At 40.1% G+C, this 24907-nt stretch overlaps 1 gene segment (V, D, J or C); it reads right to left on the bottom strand.

The window, feature by feature from the left end:
• LOC109936784 overlaps positions 1-8160 on the bottom strand; it is a 51046-nt gene extending 42886 nt beyond the window's left edge. The window contains 1 exon segment of the C gene segment in view: positions 7995-8160. Within this exon segment, the coding sequence occupies positions 7995-8160 (166 nt within the window).
• Positions 8161-24907: the final 16747 nt, after the last annotated feature.

The raw sequence follows: 24907 nt of genomic DNA, 5'->3' as shown, positions 1-24907 counted from the left end.
TTGCCTGTGAAGTTCTGCTACGCTGACTCAGTCCCTGTCTGTGGCTTTCCATTTACCATGATTTGAAACTTTAAGCGCTTTAATTTCAGTCTCTTGAAGTGTGTAACCTCGAACTAAATGGGAAGAATGAGCAAGAGAACAGTACTGCATATTCCCATGCAAGTTACTGACCATATTGACATGGAATTCTATCGACCATACATTCGTTGTCACTGAATGAAGATCTTGAAACTCCCTTTTTGCACATTTGCATGTGCAGCTACACGACATAGATTTCAGAAGTTCAAATAATGAGCTCACTAGCATCGACTCAAAGGCAATTGGTTATGCATAACGATTTACCATACCCGTCTCACGCATATCCCGAGAATGAAATGAAAAATAAAATCAATTGAGAGCTCTCCAAACTTTGCGAAATGAAAGTGATCTTGCACATTGTTCGTTTGATTGAATTTTACCCCTACATGAATTCATTCATGTGTGCTGTAACGGTTATGACAATTCAGGACGAATTTTATAAACTTAATCATTGAGGGAAATTGGAAAATGTATATTCTAAAATATTTGTTAGATTAAAATACAGGATATCAGTGGAAAACAGAAATATAACATCAATCATTTTTGTTACAGCCCATCACATTATGTTCACAAAGTTTAACAGTCAGTTGGCAGTCAAAGAATTTTGATAATAAAATAAAAGAATAGTCATGTTCAAAGTAAAGATGCACATGAAATCTATCGTTGGCTGCATTTCAATTGCACAGAGCGATCAAGTGAGCAAACGTTCATATTGATTGCGGCAGTTCATTTAAGTAAACCACTCAAAATATTGCCTTGTGCACAATTCAAGATTTTCATTCAGTGACAACGAAGATATGGTCGTATTGCGTCTTCGTAATCTATCTAGTTATTTTGCAGTTATACCAGATCTTGAGACTGGTACAAAGTGGATGTTACTTTCGTTACATTTGTTTGGGGAAATGCATAAAGTTGCCTTTCTTGCCAATGTATATCTTTAGATGTGAAGGCTTTCTTGAAGGCTCCCTGTTCTGAATCACTGATGTAATTGTCACCAATATTTAGCTTAGACCATCTCTTCTGTCCACAGAATACCATGTCGATGGATTCTTTGGTGATGCAAACTAATGACCAAAGGAATATTTACTTCCCACTGTAAATATTGCTTTTGACTGTTCTGCTATGTAATCTTTGGATTAATTCTAAGCTCTATTGCTCCATAGGAAATATCTGGATACTGCGTTGTTAAGGAATTCCAGATGACGAGGGAGTTTTACATTCTGGGATATTGCATCTCTGAGTTCAAGATGTGGTAGGTAGTTTTTTGACATTACTTTTCGTAAATATCTTGATCATTAATGAAGGCCAGGACCAGAAACTCTGTCTCTCTTCGAATATCCGACCTACTCATATGAACAGTCATTTCCAATCTGTTTTGATTTATTCTTTGGGGTTTTTTTTGCATTTATGTAGAATTCTACTTAACACTAAAACTTAAAGAAGGAAGATTTAAAATGCAAGTTAATAGCAAAAGTTAAGCAAGCCGTTTCATTGTTTAATTGTGACTATATTGAGATACACAGTGCAGTGGCTGATAATCGTGCCACTGCTCTAAGATCTTCATTGTCGCAGGTTCCCATACAAGTTTTAAACACGAGCCAGAAATAAACTTCTTGACCGTCTGTAGAAACAATTGTAGAAAGAGAAGCCAATCAGAAATAGGGAAAGGCTGATTATAGTAACGCTGAATAGCCAAAAAGCATACAGGAAAAATCAAACCTATTAATCCTTGACAAAAAATGCAGGATGTTTTCAGGTAAACTCTTCTTGACTTCAAGTAATTCTATCATAACCTAATTTTCATCGCATTCCATGGAATTTTAAATGAGCATTTTCACGACATGATTAACATTCTATTTCAATGGCGTGCACCATTCTCTATGATTGAGGGAACTCTTCAATGGACCCATTCGTTCTGAAATGAAATCATTGTACAACAGCATTGAACAGAACAATTTAAACTCAAATGTATTCTGTATTTATGTTCAGTGGATTCTGTATTCGTGTGAAAAAGAAAAAGTTTGTTTCCAACGCAAACAATTTGACTTTAATCGTACTTTAAGTTATTTAAAGTCATCCTTTGGCTTTCTGTCCCTTTTAATTGGTAGTTCCCTAAGTAGTTACCGTTCATCATTGGTATATTTTGCTTGAAGCAAGAGCAAACATTATTTTAATTACTATAAGCTATCTTTCCCCTCTACTAACGTTGACGGTCTGTAAATTTGAAGCAGAAATAAGGAACATTAAGATGGAAGGCAAGAAACTTTCCTTTGTTATAGTAGGGATTGGGAGGGGGGGGGGGGACACTGGAAAATATAGCGCTTGCTGTTTGTCTCTGACTGCCCTAAGACTGCCTCTGATTGACTTTTAAATGCGCTTTGAAACAGTCTCACAAACCATTCAGTTTTATCAACTTCATAAAGTTCTCAATTCAAATCAGAAAAATGGCACTAACTAAGGCACAAGAAACGGCAACAGCAAGCCCAACCCTGTCGAACCTACATATCATAATACCCTTTATCTGGGGTTTAGTGACTGAGTTGGTGAAACTATCTCACAGACGAGTCAAAAAGGAACAAAAACAGAAGTTACTGGAAATGCTCATAATTTCTGGCAGCATCTGTGAAGAAAATTCTAAGTTAACGTATCAGGACCATTGACCCTTCCTCGGAACTCCAGTCAATATGATTGAACATTGTCATATGCACGGAATCAATGTCCCAAATGCCTCAATCACCATCTCTAAGTAATTCATGTCCCATTTATAGGACATATCCAGCAGAGTTGGTGACAGTGGAAAGTCAGGTCGCAGAGAGTTGACCTAGCACACCACAACATTGACTCTAAACTTCATGAAGTCTCGTGGCATTAGGTCAAAAGTATGCAAGGCAACCTTCTCAGCGAATGATTTAATACTGCCCTATGTTCAGCACTAAGTGGAAGAAACACGAAAGAGTGGTAAGATTTAGAGCAGGTGGTGAGGGAGCCAACAAGAAGGAAAAACAGACTTGTGCTCATCCTCACTAATCTGCCTTCCGCAACTGCACTTGTACATAACAGTGATGGTAACAGTTACCAGTGCACAGTCATGTCATCGTAGCACAATCTCATTGTCATAGTGAGTATACCCACCATTGTAGTGTGTACAACTGTTGCCGTGGCAAAAGTGATGGACTTGGAACAGGTCGAGGAACTCAAAGTGGGGCGTTAAGGAAGCGCTGTCGACTATCATCACAGGACACCTCTACTACCCTTGTGCACATGGCCATCATAATCTCTAACATCGCAGTAAGGTTCCCACTCAGCTTGCTCTACGCTAAAGAAAACAGCTTTTCTAGCCTCTATTTATTGCTAAAATGCTCCCATACAGGCAACATCCTGGTGAGCCTCTCTTGCAGCCGTACCACTGAAATTCCAAACAAAAACAAATTTCTGGAAAATCTATGCAGATCTGGTTCTGAAGAAGAGTCACTGGACCCTAAACGTTATCTTTGATTTCTGTCCAGTGATGCTGCCAGATGTGCTGAGATTTTCCAGCTTTTTTGTTTTGCTTTTGTTTCAGATTTCCAGCATTCGCAGTTCTTTCAGACCTTTTTTCAGTGGCGTTCCGTCACTCCTATCATGTGCTGAACAGTAATGCACACAGTTCTCCAGCTGTGCCGTAACCAAGGTTTTCCACAGTTCCAACATGATCTCCCTGGTTTGATAATCTGTGCTAAGATTTCTTAAAGCAACCTCTCCTTCCGCCTTCAAAGATCTGTGGGCAAGTACCCAATCAAAGCTTCCTTATTTCCGACCATTCATTGATTAATCTCTTGTCTTATTACTTCTTCCAAAGTACCTCACCTCACATTTTTATGAAAAACATAACTTCGAATTTTTGTTATCATGAGGATTCAGGGTCTTATCGAGCCAAGTAAAGCCACTTCTCTCTTTTATGGACGTCATTGGATTTAAGCCGAGTTTGTTAAAATACCTTCATAAAACAGTTCTTTCATTTAAACTGTAAACCCAGTTAAACTTGTCTGAACAACACCTAATGCATGTACATTCCTCCTTTTTTTATAAAAAAAATGAGACAAACATTCAACATAGCCTTCGAGACATGGCCTCACCAATATTCAATTCAAATGAAGCATAAAGTCCTTACTGCTATGGTCAATTCTTCCCACAATAAAAGATAAGATCCCATAGCCTTCTTGACTTTGTGCTACATCTGAACACTAACTTTTTGTGACTCATGCATGGAAGCAACTGTAACACTCCATAATTCAAGAATTGGTCCATAGAATTGATCTGTTCAAGGTCATTGAAAATGCAGACGATTTATGGAGAGAAACTTTATACTCTAACGATGTTGACAGAACTCAGAAGAAGGTGACAATGAAACTAAAATTCGCACCAGCCGGTTGAGGGTAACGCCAGGGACTATTTATTCACCTGAAGAATAGTTATATTTCAAATTGTCCTCCTCACAAAATCCTGTGGATTTAGTGAATAATTAGAAAAGTGAAAACAGTGATTGATATATTTTTTGCCACACAGTATTATTAGGAGACATGTAATTACAATGTGTATAATTAATTCAGACACGGACTAAACATAACCTGATGCAGACTTGCAAATCATGTCCTCTGTCTGCAATCCTTCATCAATCAATGCTCTTCACATTCCTTCAAAGTCATCGTGAGTATTTGGAACGTCTGCTTGTCTTCTTCCTTCCTCTCGCTTTTGATTTATTATGCTCAATATTCCCAAATATAACCCTAAACCGATTTTCTATTTTCTGTGCTTCCAATAACCCCAATCTACAGGCAAGGTAATGACCTCCCTCGATTGTATTGTTTAATTCCCATATGTCACATGCACTCTCACGTATTCTTTTAAAACATCATGTGCAGTAGGCTTATTGAACTTGTCAGTTAATCACATGTAAACGATTAATGATGTCCCATTTATGATGGTGGGGGTGGGGTGGGGGAAATAAATGTTCATCTTTGTTTCGTATACAAATTTCCTGTAAATTTGCACAATGCTATGGTATCGCTGAAATGGGTTCTTCGCTTTAGCGTTGTTACAAACGCGTTGTACATCATGCTGAGAACGAACAGGATGACGAAAATGATCACCATTCGTTCAAAATAAAAACCAAAATAACTGCGGATGCTATAAATCAGGAACAAAAACAAAGTTGCTGGAAAAGCTCAGCAGGGGTGGCAGCATCTGTGAAGGAAAAAAACAGAGTTAACGTTTCGGGTCCGTTGACCCTTCCTCAGAATCTTTAATGCAAAGTCGGTATCGTCATTAAAACTTTTCAAAGTGTCTTCTTCTACCTCATAGACATCTAGGTCATCCTCCACGTCAGGGATTTCTGGATGGAATTGATGGTTATTGTTATAAATGTGTTCACGTTGAAAGCAGAATACAATGCAGTGTTGATGAAATGAATCCGGCAATCTCGGGTTTGGTGATATAATAGAAGTTGAACTTACCAATCATTAAAACTTAGCTGTTACTTTTGCCAGCTTGATATTGATTGACGCAATGTCCATAATAATGAATAAAAGTAATTATTGTGTCAGAGGAGTAGAGTTCGTATTATGTAAGACACAGTAGTAATTTTATATGTGATCTGCGTTTCTCCCACTCAGAGAAACATCCTGTGCATGCATAGCTGACACATCTCGTGCGACCAAAGCTTCCCCATTCTAAAACAGCCACCAGCAAAGATATATGCACCACTTGTCATAGAGCAGCACTTCTTCCAATCAGAGAGGGTTGCTCCAGCATTAGCAGGTACAACAGACCATCGAGCAGACACCCTCCAGGATGGACAGATAGTACATCTCAGAGAGCAACGTTATGCAAAGTCACAGTGACACGGTCAACATAAACATTTCTACGTTCCATAGAACAGTGCACTGACTGTTGTCATAAAAGGCCTCACCCATCCTTGTGTCACTGTCGGCTGATCAGGCATATATTGTGCAAAGTTGGTTAATGAATTCTCTGACCTGATTCCTTCACATGACAGATTATCTCATCTATAACAAGCGAATTGTTTGCATTCCTTCTTTTTACTGTATTCAGTAAATCATGGTATTAGAGACACTTAACCAACAATCCCCCGTGCAAAATCTGGCACTTGCAGGAACGGATTGCTGCTGTGACTTTTTATGGAAACAATGGGTATCCCCTCCAATCACAACGTGGGATTTTCTGGAGGGATGGATCTGGACAGTAGCATGTCAATCAATTCTTTAACCTGTGCCAGAGGTTCCAGCGTGACATTGTGCATATGACGTATTAACAATACAGATTAAACAACGATCTGGTGTCCCGTGTGACATGAGCATGTAACACCACGATTTTGGCAACGATTGGATTAGCAGATTCATTATAGGCACGGAACAGCATAGAACTTGTTTTTTAAAATTATTTTTGTTAATGTAATTCCATTTGCCATTGACTGCCGCCAATCAGACAGTACAAAAGCAGGATAGAGAAGAGGCCAGTATTACAGGACTACGAAAATGTCTCTATTCTCTACTGTTTCACAAGATGGAGGCACGAGCGTTATTTGCTGAACTCGAATTGGCCATGAATTAAATGATTCCCGAGGCTATTCCAGAGAAACGATATAAAATAGCTGTACAAACTGTATAAGGTGTATCAGACTTTGTTTACTATGTTTGCAATGAACCAGTGATGTTTTAAAACAGTGTCATGCTCGCTATTGCTGAGAGTAATTCCAGGCATGTCAATGGACCTTCAATTCTACCAGCAACTGTGGGGAGATAACAATTGAGTTCACCAATCTGGGGGACTGGATTAATACTGCAGTTACATTTCCATTAAACCACCGCCTTTCCTGATAGTTTAATGAACGTTTTATTGGCTGCAAATTTGGAAGCCATCAATGAATAATGTGGAAGGGGGAAATTATGAAAAGGATATGGTTTAATGTGCAATAATATTGGAGGCATTCCAAGAGAGAGCTGCAATGGTCAAATCGACAGGCGTCAAAGGAATGGATGACATTTTCAGCAGCAGGGGAGCGAAGAGGAGGTGAGAGTCAATTGAAATGACAGAGTGGCAAGCAGAGAGTCATAGTGGTGGAGTCAATATGTGTTTGGAGATAGCTCAGTTTTGATTGGGATGCCGAGCCTCTGAATCCAGGTTTAGCCTCGAACAATGGTCAGGTAGAAGGATGGATCAGGTAATTGAGAAACTGATGTTTTGGCAGGCACATAACACATTAGTTTTGGTGGTCGCTGTACTGTTTAATTGTTGGACATTTCTGCTCGTCCACTAGTATTTACTGCACAAGCATTATTCGGAAGGCAGCAGCGGGGTCAATTTAGAGGATGTTGAGAGAGAGCCAGGTCTCATCAACGTACACGTGGAATCTGCTTTTTTATTGCACTCAGGAGCAAGTGATTAACAACAACCGTAATGGACGTAAAGCTTTGGGCACCAGACGTATTGTACTGCTCACATATCACTCTAGATAATATATACATTTAGATTAAATGTAAGGTAATTTTTGCAAAGTAACATGCAAGCAAAACATGGGTATGGAAGTATTTCTTCGTTTATTGCAATGAACAAAGCCACATAAAGAATTCCATCTTCGTCTAGCAATGCCATTGAACCCTATTGAGCTTTTCAGAATATTCATATCCGACTCAGTTGCTTAGATATTGGCATACAAGTTTTAACACATCCATAGGAAACTATAATACACACATCTCAGATTATGAATAGGGTTTGAAACTGTCAGTTGGAACAAATGTTGGTTTGCCATGGGAAATATTTATACTCCTCATTAAATTTCTGCGAAGGGATGGGTGTCGCACTAAACAGAAGCAAATTGGTTCCACAGTTCCACTCTGCCACAGTGAGCCTCAATGTACTGGTAATGGAGCTAGGGCCATTTCCCTTGTTGATCTCCACATGGCACCTGTACTCTAAGTTCAAAGGTGTGTTTTTGGCCATCCAACCAAAGTAAATCTCAGCAGGGTAAAAGCCGTTGGCTCGATACACCAAATTACCCATCTTCTCAGCGTTAATTTCGGTCATGGATCGGGGCAGGACGTAAACGTTAGGAGGATGAATTTCACCAACTGCGATTTCAAACCTCTTCTCGCTGACTGCTTGATTCAAAAGCAGACTTCACAATTTTTGTGCAGTATTTCGTTCTGGTAAGAGCTTCTGACCGCAGATTTGGCACTGATACTTGCAGTACCAATGTTTTGCACCAGTTGCAACATTCAATTGCACTCCTACATCAGCTCATCTGTTCTTGGAACCATTGCTCAATATTTAATTAATTTTAGCTTCAATTGTTGCAAGGCCTTCCACATTCGAGCTTTGGGTCTTCCACAATTCTAGTTTTCTACTTACTCTGACTCGTCTAAATACTGTATTATTTTAAAGTTTACCAATTTATCCAACACAAATTGGCTACCTGATTCAAGTAGCTTGTGTTACATTTCCATTTGCAACCATCCTATGAAGAGCCTTGGGATGATTCATTCCCTCAAGCAGCTTTGCAGATAGAACCTCTTACTGATCACCAGCCTATTTTCTGGTGTATAAAGGAACTTAATTTCTTTCTCTCAGGGGTGACATTGGAGCCAAACGGAGTGGTGAACTTTGAATTTTTAAGAGTCTGCATCAGTGAGCTTGAACACAAAACAGCAGAGAAAACAATCACCTGACTATATTACTCGAGAAGCTTAGATAATACCAACTTTTCAGCACTGAAAGTGTTATTTAAATCGCCACAATGATGGTATAGTGCGGAACATCAGGCAATAGTCTCACTCATTTCTCGACATACACTCACTGTGAAGCCAGGGAGATGTGCAAACTAAATTTTATCTTCAAGCCTTCTTGCCCTGTGTTTTTTGCACTTTGTTTTACAAATGTTTGGCAATATTCATGGAAAGAAAGTAATTCGGCTAGCATTATCGATTTTTGGAGGGGGTTTACAAACGAAACGACCCTCTTCAACATAAAATTTCTCACTTAATCTCTCCCTTCGTGTTTGACAGTTGATTTTGATATTTTGCCCGCTGTTTACTGATATGTGTGCAATTAGATTTGTTCACATTGTATTTCTGCAAATCCCACATCATTTTACCGTATCTTTAAATTTTCCTTCATTAAAAGAGTCCAAAAATAATTTATTTCGAAACGGACTGCATGACTATCTGAGGCAGCAGAATTTTGAAGCAACATTTAAGAAACATTTAGCTATAGTGTAATCCATGCAGACAGCACCAGAATTGTCATGACCACTGATAACCGCTCACGTTTAAATAAAAACACAACTCTACATCACACTTCACCATGAGAAATGTTTTCTCTCTTTATTCTCATCATCACAAAGTCAATTTCCGTTCTTGATAACATATTCAATCTTAGGCCCTTGCTCCTGCTGAAGCTTTCATCCATGTCGTTATCAATTCTCATGACTGTTCTGGTGCTGTCCTGCTACGTAAAGTCTTTAGCTGTTCGAATTAACGTCTTACATTATAGAAACATAAAATAATACAGCACAGAAAAAAAACTATGATGCTTCCAGTGCACGGTCCTTTGAAGAAATAATCCCATTATTCCCGTTGCCTGTTTTTCTCTGGTACCCTGCAAACTTCATAGCTTACAATTTATCTTGCAACGATGCGATTTCAAGCAGTTGTAAACTAAAATTTCCCTTGGAAAGTTAGCACTCAAGATACTTCTACTGCACTTCTAAACAGCACATAATAGTTCCTGATAACTCAGTAGCTTCTACATCTGACAGGTGATACAGTTATGCTATTTAGTCAAAACACCTCAAAATTGAGATCCCGCTTGTACAATTGCAAACAGTTTCCTTTACTTCCTTTCTAGATTCTAAATTCCATTTCACGTCTTTCCTTAAGTCTTTACAACGCAATAAGTCTCCCTAAACAAGTTGGGTATAATTCGTGATACTTTTTAGGGCCAAGCATAATATTTTTGCCTTTGTATTACATGGTTCAGTTTAAAAATGAAGGATTCCTCCTCCCTCATTCGAGTCTTCCGAATTTGATCTGCACCTTAAAAGGTTTGTGCATGTCCAGCATCAGATCTCACCAGAAATATTGCCGGAGAAAGCAATGCTGATGTTTTGACAATTTGACTTTCTTTGCTCTGGGCTTTTGTATGGACAATGCACCAGGGAATTATTGTCGACAGGTTTTGTTAATTTTAAATAGACACAACACCTGTGAAGGAGTAAGTAAAGAGATTAACAACACAACAAATTCCACAACAACTCTGATAAGGAAGTGGACTTTTAGACCAAACTTTACACAATCAGGATGAAACATCCGCTGAAACAACAAATCCTGCGCGTGAAAACAATAGCCGCACTAACAGTCACCCGCTTTGCAAGACGCCTGGAACAGATTAAAGAACAGTGTACATGACTTGAAGGGGAGGTTGGCGCATGACAGCAACTGTATATAACCTTTGAAATCGTCTGTAATAGCTGAGAAGATTTGGTGAGGCCCCTTTGAGGTTCCTGCTTCTCCCAAAAGCTTTTGTTAATAAAGCTGTGTCTGACTCACTACAGAATTGTACTTGGTAATATTTTACCTACAACACCTGAACATATTTTTTTTTTCTTTTTTACCCCCGCAGTTTATTGTTTCCAGCATAAGACTATAATGAAATGATTTCCTGTTTTCTGTCTCTGAGTGGATATCAGCTTCAAGGAACGTTGTCTTGTAATCAATTTTTGCAAAATTTTTATTATTTTCTCCCTCAAGGTTTTTTTTTTGTTTGAGCACATTTTGTGCTCCAGGGCAGGGTGATGGCCTAGTGTTACTATTGCTGGACTATTCTGGGAAAGCAAGGTCAAATCCCACCACGGTAGATGGTGAATTTAAATTCAATATAAATCTGGAAATAACAGTCTCATCGTGACCATGAATCTGATTATTGATTGTTGACACACCCGCCCAGCTAACTAACGTCCTTTAGAGAAGGAAAGTTACGACTTTATCTGGTCTGGCCAACATATGAATCAAGACCTACAGCAATGTGTTTGACTCTTAAGTGCCCTCTGGGAATCTAAGGATGAGCAAGAAAGGCTGGCCTAGCCAGTGACAAAGTCATTGTAAGAATGTATATTTTAAAGAAAACCTAACATCATCTGAGAGATCCACAGCGACTCTTCATTGCCCCAACAAATAACTCAATCAAATTTTCAATCCAGAATCAATAGCGCGAAGTCAGAAATACCCAGTAATTTATTCTGGCAGATTAGTAAATTTTATAAAGATATAAGGTATCGTGTTAGTGTCAGTTGCGAAGGAAACAGTGAATACACGAAGAACAACTTGAATGCAAGCTTAGCAATGAATATTTATTGGCAATGATCATCAAGTAATGATTCTTCCAACTCGATCTGCAATATTCTATTAAAGCAGGTGGCATCGGTTAGTTTGAATTATCTTACTCACCAATTTAACAAATGGAATTCTGATCACCAATTTCACTGCCTCCCAAGCTATTGTCTCGGGCTCAGCAGACAGCCACAGACTCTGGCTTCCTTATTAAAACAGATTACTGATGCATCTTATATATCATTTTATTGTAAAGACTGTCCACTTCAGCAACCCTCTCCCCAGCCGCACCATTTGCTGTATTAACTGAACTGAGTTGCAAAGCAAACTTTCGCCCATACATTAATCACCTCTAACGTACACATCCCAGAAGCATAAACGTTATTACAATGCTCTTCTAATGACTGCCCGACTTCACCAATTTCCAATCAATCCTGTCCGTGCTTCCCAAAAACATAAACGTAAAGTTATTTTCTCACTCCTGCCTATGTTGGAATACCTACTACCGCATAAATTCCCCAACATAGCATAAGTTCTTGGGTACACAACCCATATACTAGGCAAAACTTGAATATTACTGAACTATAATAATAAAAACAATAATAAATGATACTGTTGAAACTATAATTTGTCAATATCTCAAAAATTATATACAAATCATTCTGAAGGGACAAAGGGAGCTTGCAAGATGTCAAGGGCCAGATTGAATTTGTACCGTAAATGTTCTTTTGTAAAATAAGTTTAATTGAGTATTCTTAAAAAAAAACAGAGCATTTAGCCGATGCAGTCTGCTGAATTTCTGCTATCAGGCTAAAGACATAGCAATGGACTTTCTCCTTTTTGATGGCAAGACAGATTGCCTTCTTTGAGAAGATGTACACCGCACCCAAAGAGGAGCATTGGAACACTGACGGCAAAATCTGTGTTTTCTTCATTCCTTTGTAAAACTAAAACTGTTAAAGCTTTAATCAATTTTAGTGAAACGATAGCTGAAAGTGACGTCTTCATTAGCTCAGAAACATCCAAGCCATTTTCCCTTATGTCCGTTTCCCTTGCTGCTTGTGTTTTGAAACACCTCCAAATGCCTCCATCAACAAGTAGCCTTACCCAGCAAGACAAATGGAAAGCAATAGCAAAACCTCATCCTACATAGCAGCACTGATAATCTGTTTGAAATAATGCTTGAATATATAGTCTTTGCAACAAAGACACAGACTCAAATCTAAATCGACTGTTTATTTCTTGAATCAATAAATAACAAATCACAAGAGTATAATCGTAGGTCAAAGACTTACTATTCCTATGAAGATAAGTTGTTTCTTTCAAAGTTATAACTGACTACGAAACAGTTTATTTCACTTCTGCTTGATAAGATAATGCATGGTTAACAATTCAACTAATGAAGCCTCAAAAGACTCTGTCCTTGGACACAATCTCATCATCAGGGCAATTTGATTCACTCGTACATAAATATTTCGGAGACTGATTGATTTGTAAATTGACTCCATTCTAAACTACAGTCCATCTCGTGAAATCAGCTGCTGACAATCACGTGAAAAGAGATCATGGTGGAATCGTGCCCGCGCAAATCACGTGTTCAATTCTTCATTCTCATTGATTGACTGATACAAGAGGCCCATTTTTGAGGCAGGCTATGTTTTTCATTATGGTTATAATCGAAAAAAAAAACTTTTGTAACTTTTTCATGTAATGGCTATCAAAAACTTGTCGCAACATAGTACACAGTACAAAATCTTATTACTCATTTCGCTTTAATGAGTGAGTCTCAATTCATTCCAGATTATTCAGTTTCTCCCTTGCTTTGGCATGCTCAACATTAGTCAAGATTCAAAGTCTTAAATTATAAATGAATAAACCATTCAAAGGATTTGCACAAATATTGCTGAAACAGTTATTTTTTTTCGCTCATTTAAGCATGCTTTTAGAGTGACAGGAATTTCAAATGACACGCTCTTGATAAAAATTGCAATGCTTTCTGAAAAACTTCTTAAGCACAGAATTAATTAATTCTTCCATGTCGACGTACTGCATCAGGGCAACGTGCTGAAAGACCTCAGTAAGGAAGAACTGCATCAGTTTTGTCGAATTGCAACAATATAAGCTTTCCCAATCTGTTCAAATACTTATTTTAGTTATCCTAGGCTAGTAAACATTTATTTTTAAACAGGGTTGTCCAAAACTAAGTAATGAATTTAAATATTCACAAATCTTATCCCACAGCCAAATCTGGAAATTATGCTTTAATTGTAACGAAAAAAAAAGCAGTTCAAGTAGAGTTCAAAGATAATAGTTTCTTGAATTCTGCACTTCAAAGCCTTTCAAGCAAAACAACAATGCTTCATAATTTTCAACAAAACGTGACGGATGCAGCTGTAATGAAATTCACTTGCCAGGAATCTCAATTCGTATCGTGTCAACACCGTAGAAATAAGTATACATCATGACACATCATCACATGAAATCCATGTTGTAATTATTGCAGAAAAAACTTACAGATCTTCCAGGATGTTATTTAACTGGTGCAGCAAATATAGTGCAAATCCTTCTCTTGATATTGAGTTTCAAGAAGACATTTAGGATTCTTAGTCTCACACCAAATGTCGGAGAATTATGAACGTTCTAGTGTGAATCTGACAATAAAATTCACACAGTAATCACGTAAATGAGCAATAAAATCATTCTAAAGCACCAGCACGTTCCTGATAGTTGCAAGAAATATTTAATTATGAGGTGCTCAGGCATGGAGACAGGAATCTGCATTAAGAGTTGCTGGGATGATGTATGTACGGCGGGTAAAAAGATTCGTTTCCATGGTGCAACCAGTTACACAGTCACACAGATCAATGCAAAAACGTCCAAAGTACATTCGTGGAAAAGCCGCAGGTCAGAGAGTGACAGAGTCATAGAGTCATACAACATGGAAATACGCCAATCGCTCCTAATAGTATACACCAACAATTTTCTCAATCTAACCTCGTCTCATTTGCCTGTGCTTGGCCTATATCTCTACAAACCTTTCCTATTCATGTACTCATCCATGTATCTTTTAAATATTGTAACTATACCTGTATCCATAACCACCTGTGGTAATTCATTCTACACAAAAACCACTCCCTGTGTAAAATAGTTGCCCCTGATGTCCTTAAATATTCCACCTCAGAAATTAAGCTGCATCTGCCACTCCTCAGCCCATTGACCCAACGATCAAGATGTCTTTATAATCTGAGAAAGTCTTCTTCACTGTCCAGTATACCACCATTTTTGGTGTAATCTTCGAACTTCCTTATCATTTCTCCTTTATTCTCAAACAAATCATTTATATAGATGACAAACAAAAATGGACTGATTACTGATCATTGTGGAACACTGCTGGTTGCAGGCCTCCAGTCCAAAAAACAACTTACCACCGCCAATCTCTGTTTTCTACCACCAAGCCAAATTTGTATGCAATTGGCAAGCTCAACCTGAATCTCATGTGATCAAACTTTACTAATTAATCTATCATGCAGAACCTTGTCAAAGGTTTTACTAAAGTTCATGTAAATGACATCGACCTTTCTGCCGTCATCAATCTTTATGGTTACTTTCTCAAAAAAAACTCAAATGGTTTGTGAACAACGATTTCACTCTCACAAAACAATGCTGACAATCCCTAATCAGTCTTTGCCTCTCCAAATGCATGTAAATCCCATTTGTCAGAATCACCTTTAACAACTTGTCAGGCTTACAGGTTTAAAGTTCCCAGGTTTCTACTTACAGCCTTTCTTAAATAAAACCACAATATTAGCCATTCTCCAGTCTTCCAACACCTCATCCATGACTATAGAGGAAACAAATATTTCCGCTCGGGGCCGGCAATTTCTTCCCTAACTCCCTACATGATCATGGTATACACATGATCACGTTCAGGAGACTTATATACCTTATTCTTTTCTAAGACCTCCCTCTTCTGTAATGTGGACTCTTCTAAAAGAGTCTGCACGTGAAAAACTGACTCAATGCATTCATTTTGTATCTTCCCATCTCCTGAGTTTCAACACATGGATGACCTCATAGATCTTTAAGGGGCCCGATTCTGTCTCTCGTTGCTCTTTTGCTTTTCACATACTTGTCGGATCTCTGGTAAAAGTGCGAAATGCAATCCGTCTTCCTCCCAAAACATGATTTCTCACTGTTGGATTAGCAAAGCAGCGTTGATACCCCTCCGAGCTAATGTATAGTGACTCATTGTGATAACCAATAAATCAATGTGTTTCTGATTCCAGCAGCAATGTGTGGTCGGAGTTGCTGTATTACTAGAACCGTCTTCTTGATTGTTGTGGCTACCATAGTAGCTGCACAGTGATACATTCCAGTGCAATAGTTAATGGATCGCATGTTACTTGAAATTACACAGCAGTACAGAACATCCATTTCCCCCTTCCTCTATTTCTCTGCTGAAGTCTGGCATCAATTATTTACAATCTGCCTCCTGCTATTCCATAGCACAACTGGCAGCCTCAAAATGAATTCTGAGCACTGAGAAAACAAAACAAGTCCAATTTGCTGCGCAGAAGATTTGAAGGTGTTTTTGTAATGGTAAACCATCAGACTTATTAATGTGCCAAGAATTGCGCTTATAACTACCACTGTCTTGAACTCTCAGATCACTTATTCACAGAGAAAATGATTTTGATCCCTTGTTAGCTGATTCGACATATCATCCGCCAATTGATATTATCTCCTTGTTTGTTGAGAACAATATTTTTTATTCCAATATGCACAGCTCGAATCTGTTAGGACACAGTTGATGGTCACTGATTCTCCCAACTCTGTCATTGTCGTTCTTGGTGTTTGGTCCACCCACGCAATGAATTTAGTTACATTTAATACATGAATTTTATCTATCAAGAGCAGAGTGACATTATTTGCTTTGAGTGCGGCAAGAGATCAATCACATTGATCGTTGTCACCGAATGGAATGGACTGAGTTTTGTGTCTTATATCTACCGGCAATTTAGAATGAACTGAATAATGATTGTAATGGGGAAAACACTTCATAATGGTTGTGTTACATTTCTTCAGATCACATTGACCACATGTCCTTAATTTCTTCGTTTATGAACATCGTGCTATGTTAATTTCATATCCAGGAACACCTACTGTCTTAAGATAGAGAACGCGTCGGCAAAAGAGCAAACTTTTTGCAAGTAATTATGACTGAGAGTCCCTATACTGTGACTCTGACAACTGAACTTCCACTAAGCCGTATCTATGAGTACAAACTTTTGTCCTGGTCATACAATAGAAACGCGTAATTTATTTGGTTGTGTCATGCTCATTTATAATATAAACTGAAACATACATTGGAACAATGAAAACATTGACATTAACTAGCTCTGAAGTAAATGTAGATTTTCAAAATTGCATATTGCGGAAGATTACAATGAAGTCAATCAAAATAAATCAGAACAGAGAATAGAGAAGGAAAAATAACATTCAGCTGGATCGAGGTGACACACATGATTAGCTTCTAGGACAACCTCCATTCGATAAGAATGTCAACGATTTGGATGTAATCCGAGTGCTGTTAAAATTTGAATGTTTTATTAAGATAGACTTTATGGTTACTAATTTAGAATATCAAAGAGAAACTCATAAATTGAAGCGATTTGGTTAAAACTAGCAAATGCAAGTCACTATTAATTCTGGGAATGTTTGCAGTTTTTAAACAAAAGGGCAATATTCTGTGAATCTGCAGAAGTTTGCTGTTTGCTCTGGTAGAAATGTCTCAGCATGCAGGGGGTGAAAACTTGATACACTCGAAAAAGTAAAATTAAACGGTTTGGTTAAATTGATGCTGGAGTAAATTATAAATCTCAACCGGTGCTGCAGATTATAAAATTTCAGTGTTCGACTCCAGCTAAGAGTTTGAAAATTATGATTTCAGAGTTTGCACCAGAGATTCATTAGAATGTTGACTGGCATGTAGACATAATGATTAAAATATTAAATGAAATTTGAGTTTTGTTTTTATTGGAATGCCTATGAATATTGGCCTACATAGTAACAAGTTTGAAATTATGAACGAATTACACACAGGAAGAAAGTTTTGAGAGGTTGAAGAATCTGGAAATCGAATTCATACAAACACATTTAAATGTAAAATCTTTGGCAGAAGGGCAGAAGGCACATCGTCGTAGATAGAATTACGAGGCTACTGAATCATTTCCCAGGATTGCAGTTTCATGTCATGATATTTCAACAGACGAGTTCCGATCAAAAATCACTATGTGAAATGTTAACTTTGTTTGCATCTACTCAGATGCGGCTCAGCCCGTTGAGCATTTCCAGTCTATTCTATTTATGTTCTATGTTGTGGAAAATTCCCAGCATTATCGCGTGCTGCTTTTCTTGTAGTACAATTGTATACAAGAAACATTTATTGGACAGTATGCTTCCAGTTCGCTCAACACAAACACAAGACTGTATTTCGACCTACAGGATGAAATGTGGTTGGAAGAATATTTATAGGCTTGGGACTATTTGGTGAACGTTAATTATCATATTATAATATCATGGGGGCACTTTAAAAGATACGTGCGAGACAAGTCTTCCACACAAAGAGTGTGGGTACCTGGAATGTGCTACAGGAGGAGGTGGTGGAAGCAGAGATATAGCAGCATTCAAGCAACACAGATGGATACATATATAGTAACAGAATATAGGGATACAATTCCTGTAGGTGAAGACAGTTTTAGTATGGAAGGACAAAATGTTTTAACGCAGGCTAGGAGGGGCGAAGGGCCTGATCTTGTGCTGTACTGTTCTTTGCTCTTTGTTCTTTCTAATCAGTTGCAGCTCTAATCTATTGTTGCCAATGTGTTAGGAAATTATTTTGCAGCCATGATGACTGCCTCTGTTCATGTTTCTTCGTGGGCTAGTGTTTGAACAACCATCATCTTTCATGCATTACCAGTTTAGCTAGTTTAGCGGGAACTTTGAATGGAAACTCACAGGACATGAGGTTTTTACATGCTGTATTAAAACAAAAATTGTTAGAGCTAATGTATTGGGAATGCTTCTTTTGTGAGACTGTGTAAACTGATCCGACATTCTTCGGAGTTTTGAAGAATGAGATGTTTGCAATTGAAATAATTAGTCTTTCTGAGATTTTATTAAGACATATCTTCGAAGCTTTTACCTGTCCAGAATGTCTTAAGCCTGCTCTCTTTACTTCATTTTGAGATATCAGTGAGTTTCAAAAACACTGACAGGAAATGTTCAGCAAACAGTTGTTACTTAATCATTGTAATTGATTGCACAGAGAGCTCAACATCATCAGCTGAATACGTTCAAGATTGTGATTGATTGTTCTTGGAGCATTCAGGGAATCATGATCAGTTCAAGAAGGTAGAATTTAAAAGTGTGATAACTACAGTCCAAGGTCTATATGTTCTTGTGAGGGTGAGAAGCAAGTTTGGCAGGAGTAGGAAACGCTCCAGGAAAAGATATATTGAGGCTTTGACTAGAAAAAGAGGGAGGCATTGCTCAGAAACAGGCAGCTCGGATCAAGGGAATCCCTCGAGGTATATGAGGGACACAGGAGTTTACTGAAGAAGGAAATCAGGCGGGCGAAAGGGGAGCATGAGATAGGTTTCGCTGAGAAGATTAGTGTGAATCCAAAGAGATTCTTTAAGTATATTAAAGGAAATAGAATGACTAGAAAGATCACAGGACCCCTCAATGACAAAAGTGGACATGCATGTGTGGAATTGCAGGAGATGGGTGAGGTCGTCAATGAATATTTCTCTTCTGTGTTTACCGTGGAGAAGACAAGAAGACTTGGGACCTGGGGCGAGTTAGTGTTGATATCTTGGTGACAGTCCAAATAACGGTAGAGGAGGCGTTGGTCGTATTAGAATGTATAAAGGTGAATAAGTCTCCTGGAACAAAAACAGAAGTTGCTGGAAAAGCTCAGCAGGTCTGGCAGCAACTGTGAATGTTTTTGTCCCTGATTTACCACATCCACAGCTCTTTCAGCTTTTATAAATCTCTTGGCCCTGATCAGATATTTCCAAGAATCCTGCAAGAGGCTAGAGAAGAAATTGAGGGGACCTTGGCTGATATATTTGCATCATCATTAGCCGGGGTGAGATCCCGGAAGACTGGAGAGTAGTGCAGTACGAGCCCTTTTCAAAAAGGGCGACAAAGAAAAACCTGGGAATTATAGACCAGAAGGCTTAGCGTCTGAGGTAGGTAAGTTACTTGAGAAGATTCTACGGGTTAAGTTATACATGCATTTAGAAAAAAAAAGCAGGGTTTGATTAGGAGTAGTTAGCATAGCTTCGTGCGTGGGAGATCGTGCCTCACAAATTTTTTAGAGTTCTTTGATGAAGTGACTGGGAAGGTTGATGAGGAAAGGGCGGTAGATGTAGTCTATATGGATTTCAGTAAGGCTTTTGGCAAGATTCCACATAGTGGGCTGCTCTCGAACGTTAGATGGTATGGAATCCAGGGAGAGCTGGCAAATTGGATATACAGAGATAGTAGGAACTGCAGATGCTGGAGAATCCGAGACAACAAGGTGCAGAGCTGGATGAACACAGCAGGCCAAGCAGCATCATAGGAGCAGAAAGGCTGACGTTTCGGGCCTAGACCCTTCATCAGAAATGGGGGAGGGGAAGGGGCTTCTGAAATAAATAGGGAGAGAGGGGGAGGCGGATAGAAGATGGTTAGAGGAGAGGATAGGTGGAGAGGAAACAGACAGGTCAAAAAGGCGGGGATGGAGTCAGTAAAGGTGAGTGTAGGTGGGGAGTTAGGGAGGGGATAGGTCAGTCCAGGGAGGACGGATAAGTCAAGGGCGTGGGATGAGGTTAGTAGGTAGGAGATGGGGGTGCGGCTTAAGGTGGGAGGAGGGGATAGGTGGGAGGAAGGACAGGTTAGGGAGGCGGGGAAGAACTGGACTGGTTTTGGGATGCGGTAGGGGGAGGGGAGATTTTGAAGCTTGTGAAATCCACATTGATACCATTGGGCTGCAGGGTTCCCAAGTGGAATATGAGTTGCTGTTCCTGCAACCTTCGGGTGGCATCGTTGTGGCACTGCAGGAGGCCCAGGATGGACATGTCGTCTGAGGAATGGGAGGGGGAGTTGAAATGGTTCGCGACTGGGAGGTGCAGTTGTTTATTGCGAACCGAGCGTAGGTGTTCTGCAAAGCGGTCCCCAAGCCTCCGCTTGGTTTCCCCGATATAGAGGAGGCCACAACGGGTACAGTGGATGCAGTATACCACATTGGCAGATGTGTAGGTGAACATCTGCTTGATGTGGAAAGTCTTCTTGGGGCCGGGGATGGGGGTGAGGGAGGAGGTATGAGGGCAGGTGTAGCACTTCCTGCGGTTGCAGGGAAAAGTGCTGGGTGTGGTGGAGCTGGAGGGGAGTGTGGAGCGGACAAGGGAGTCATGGAGAGAGTGGTCCCTCCGGAAAGCAGATAAGGGTGGGGAGGGAAAGATGTCTTTGGTGGTGGGGTCGGATTGCAGATGGTGGAAGTGTCGGAGGATGAAGCGTTGGATCCGGAGGTTGGTGGGGTGGTACGTGAGGACGAGGGGGATTCTTTTTTGGTTCTTATTGCGTGGACGGGGTGTGAGGGATGAGGTGCGGGAGATGTGGGAGACACGGTTGAGGGCGTTCTCGACCACCGAGGAGGGGAAGTTACGGTCCTTGAAAAACGAGGACAACTGAGATGTACGGGAGTGGAATGCCTCATCCTGGGAGCAGATGCGGCAGAGGCGAAGGAATTGGGAATAGGGGATGGTTTTTTTGCAGGAAGGAGGGTGGGAGGAGGTGTATTCTAGGTAGCTGTGGGATTGAAATGGATATCGGTTTCTCGGTGGTTGCCCGAGATGGAGACAGAGAGATCCAGGAAGGAGAGAGAGGTATTAGAGATGGTCCAGGTAAACTTAAGGTTGGGGTGGAAGGTGTTGGTGAAGTGGATGAACTGTTCGAGCTCCTCGTGGGAGCATGAGGCGGCACCGATGCAGTCATCAATGTAACGGAGGAAGAGGTGGGGTTTAGGGCCGGTGTAGGTACGGAAGAGGGATTGTTCCACGTAACCTACAAAGAGGCAGGCGCAGCTTGGGCCCATGCGGGTACCCATGGCCACCCCCTTTGTCTGTAGGAAGTGGGAGGAATTGAAAGAGAAGTTGTTGAGGTTGAGGACGAGTTCGGCTATCCGGACGAGGGTGTCAGTGGAGGGGGACTGGTCGGGCCTGCGGGACAGGAAGAAGCGGAGAGCCTTTAGGCCATCTGTATGGGGAATGCAGGTGTATAGGGACTGGACGTCCATGGTAAAGATGAGGTGTTGGGGACAGGGGAATTGGAAGTTCTGGAGGAGGTGGAGGGCCTGGGTGGTGTCACGGACATAGGTAGGGAGTTCCTGGACCAAGGGGGAGAAAATGGAGTCCAGATAGTTGGAGATAAGTTCGGTGGGGCAGGAGCAGGCGGAGAAAATGGGTCGACCAGGGCATTCTGGTTTGTGGATTTTGGGGAGGAGATAGAAGTGTGCGGTGCGGGGTTGGGGAACGATGCGGTTGGAGGCCGTGGATGGGAGGTCATCTGAGGTGATGAGGTTGTGGATGGTTTGGGAGATGATGGTTTGGTCCTCGGGGGTGAGGTCATGATCAAGGGGGCGGTAGGAGGAGGTGTCGGAGAGTTGGCGTCTGGCCTCGGCGATGTAGAGGTCAGTGCGCCATACTACAACTGTGCCTCCCTTGTCCGCAGGTTTTATGGTGAGGTTGGGGTTGGAGCGGAGGGAGCGGAGAGCTGCACGTTCTGCGGGGGAGAGGTTGGAGTGGGTGAGAGGGGTGGAGAGGTTGAGGCGAATTGGCTTGATGGTAGGTACCAGAGAATAATAGTGGAAGGATGCTTGTCTGACTGAAGGACTGTGATTAGTGGTGTACCTCGGGGTCGGTGCTGGGCCCAATTCTGTTTGTTAACTTTCTCAATGATTTGGATGAAATGCACAAGACATGACTGGTAAGTTTGCGGAGACATGATTAGCCAGTTTGTGAATGACTCTGAAATAGGTCGTATAGTGGACTGTGAGGAAGATTATCAGAACTTGCATCAGGATCTTGATCAGCTCGGGAAATGGGCCGAGAAATGGCAAATGGATTTTAATGTACAAAAGTGTGAGGTATTGCATTTTGGAAAGTCTAATCAAGGCAGGAATTTCATGGTGACTGATAGGGCCTTGAGGAGTGTAATGGATGAGAGAGGCTATGGCGTTCAGGTGCATAGTGGAGTCACAGTGCAGTGAAGAAGGCTTTTTGGCACAATGGCCTTTATCAGTCAGGACATTGGGGATAGAAGTTGGGAAGTTATGTTGCAGTTGTACAGGGGGTTGGTGGAGTATTGTGTTCAGTTTTGGTCACCTTGCAGTAAGAAGGATGTTGTTGAAATGGAAAGAGTGCAGAAGAAATTTACAAGGATGTTGCCAGGACTCAAGAGATTGAGTTAAAGGGAGATGTTGAACAAGCTATAACTGTTCTCTTTAGAGCATAGGAGACCAAGGGTGGATCTCATACTTGTAAATAAGATCACGAGAGGCATGGATAGGGTGAATGCACTCAGTCCTTTTCCCAAGGTTAGGGAATCGAGGACAAGAGAGCATCAGTTGAAGGTAAGAGGGAAAAGAATACATAGGAACCTGAGAGGCAACATTTTTACACAGAGGGTGGCGCGCATATGGAATGAGCTGCCAGCCAAAGTCATTGAGGTGTTAACAATATTTAAAAGGCATTTGGACGAATACATGGATAGGAAAGCTTTAGAAGGTTATGAGCCAAGTGCAAGGAAATGGGATAAACGTGGATGGACAGTTTCATCAGCATGGACCAGTTTGCACTGAAGGGTCCGTCTCTGTGTTGTACAACTCTATGACTTTCTGACATTATTTGCGATCGAAGTGAACAGAAGTACTGTCGATGCAATCTGAGATGCCTTCTCCTGTTCCTCAGACATGCAATGGCAAACGTTAGTCTCTAGGTGGAGAGAAATGCTGTGACATTAACTGATTTTTCTTCACAGGAGTGTACCATCACAACCAAGTATAAACTGATTCCTAACCATGCTGCAATGTGTAATTTTCCGTCGGAAATCCAGTAAATTTGGCTTATTTTCGAAGTATAGAAAGATTGTGGCTTAAGTTACCTCCTGAGATAAAAAGCTGAATAACTTCAATTGAGTTTCGCTTCTGTAGTATCCAATTGAATTGGTCAGTTTGAATGCTATAAATGAGGAAAGAAATTATACACGGAAGATTTGCTGACAGGTTTTCTTTTATTTTCTGTGATTGATAAGAAGCAGGTTGTTGAAATCGGACAAAGATTAACATGATATGACCATAACAGCAATCAGGGAGATTGCATGGTGGATTCAATCTCATTGTTCCTTGAATCTATTTGCGTTGATTTCAGGCTATTGAAACTAATATTATACATTCAGTTGTTTTGCACGTGTGTTCTTGGATTATGCAGGGTATCAAAATCACTTCGTGGAATCCAATATTATGTCACCTCTATCCGTATTTTCTAAAACATGGCAGGGAGTGAAGCCATTTCATGTAAAATGTTGAAGATTTTGCTTGCAGGAAATGTTGATGAAAGATCGCTTTGGCCTTTTCCCATAACTTTCGATGATGCTTGAATATATAGCTAATAACTGTTGTAAATTACTGACTGAAATCTGATTTTGGAGGGTGATATCATTTTCTGTCTCTTAAGGCTTCAATTCAAGAGCCTTTGGGTCATTCACAATGTCCAGGGACTGCATGAAATGCAGATGTTGTTGTAAACTGGTAGGACGTTGAAAGTAGCAACGTGAGGCCTACCTTAAAACTATAGACATAAGGTAACAAGGGATGCATTAAGAATGCGCTATTGAGTGATGCCAAAAAATTTTTGGACTATCAAACTTTCTTGTTTTGTGCCACTGAAAATTGACAATGTGGCTAATTACAGTAATATTTTGGCATGACGTCTTACAAGATTGTTTAAAAGACATTTTAAAAATAATTTTAAATGTCGTCCCTGGAATCGTGGCATCTCAACTGAGGCCACTTTTATTGATCTGGCCCTTCAGGAATTACAGAATTCAGGATTTACCCACTGCAGAATTTCAAACCTCTGCCTTCTTGCAACAATAAGCCCAATCCCACTCCTAAAAAGTAAAATAATTAATTCAGCACGATCCATAATATCCAGTACCAAGGCATCAAGATCTGCTAATTATTTTTGAGTAATTGCTTCATTCATTACTGAATAGAACTACCAATTCAATACAGATAGTTATAATGATTTCTGTCTTTCATGAAAAATGAAGAATTGAAGACTGGATGCTGTTGGCAGATAAAATCCATGACGCCGATGCAATGGCTTTCTATGCCTCTTCTT

Source organism: Rhincodon typus, chromosome 42 (assembly GCF_021869965.1).
Source record: "Rhincodon typus isolate 14 chromosome 42, sRhiTyp1.1, whole genome shotgun sequence".
Taxonomy (NCBI): Eukaryota; Metazoa; Chordata; class Chondrichthyes; order Orectolobiformes; family Rhincodontidae; genus Rhincodon; species Rhincodon typus.
Note: the sequence above shows the minus strand (reverse complement) of the source record. Positions and strands in the feature narration are given on the sequence as shown.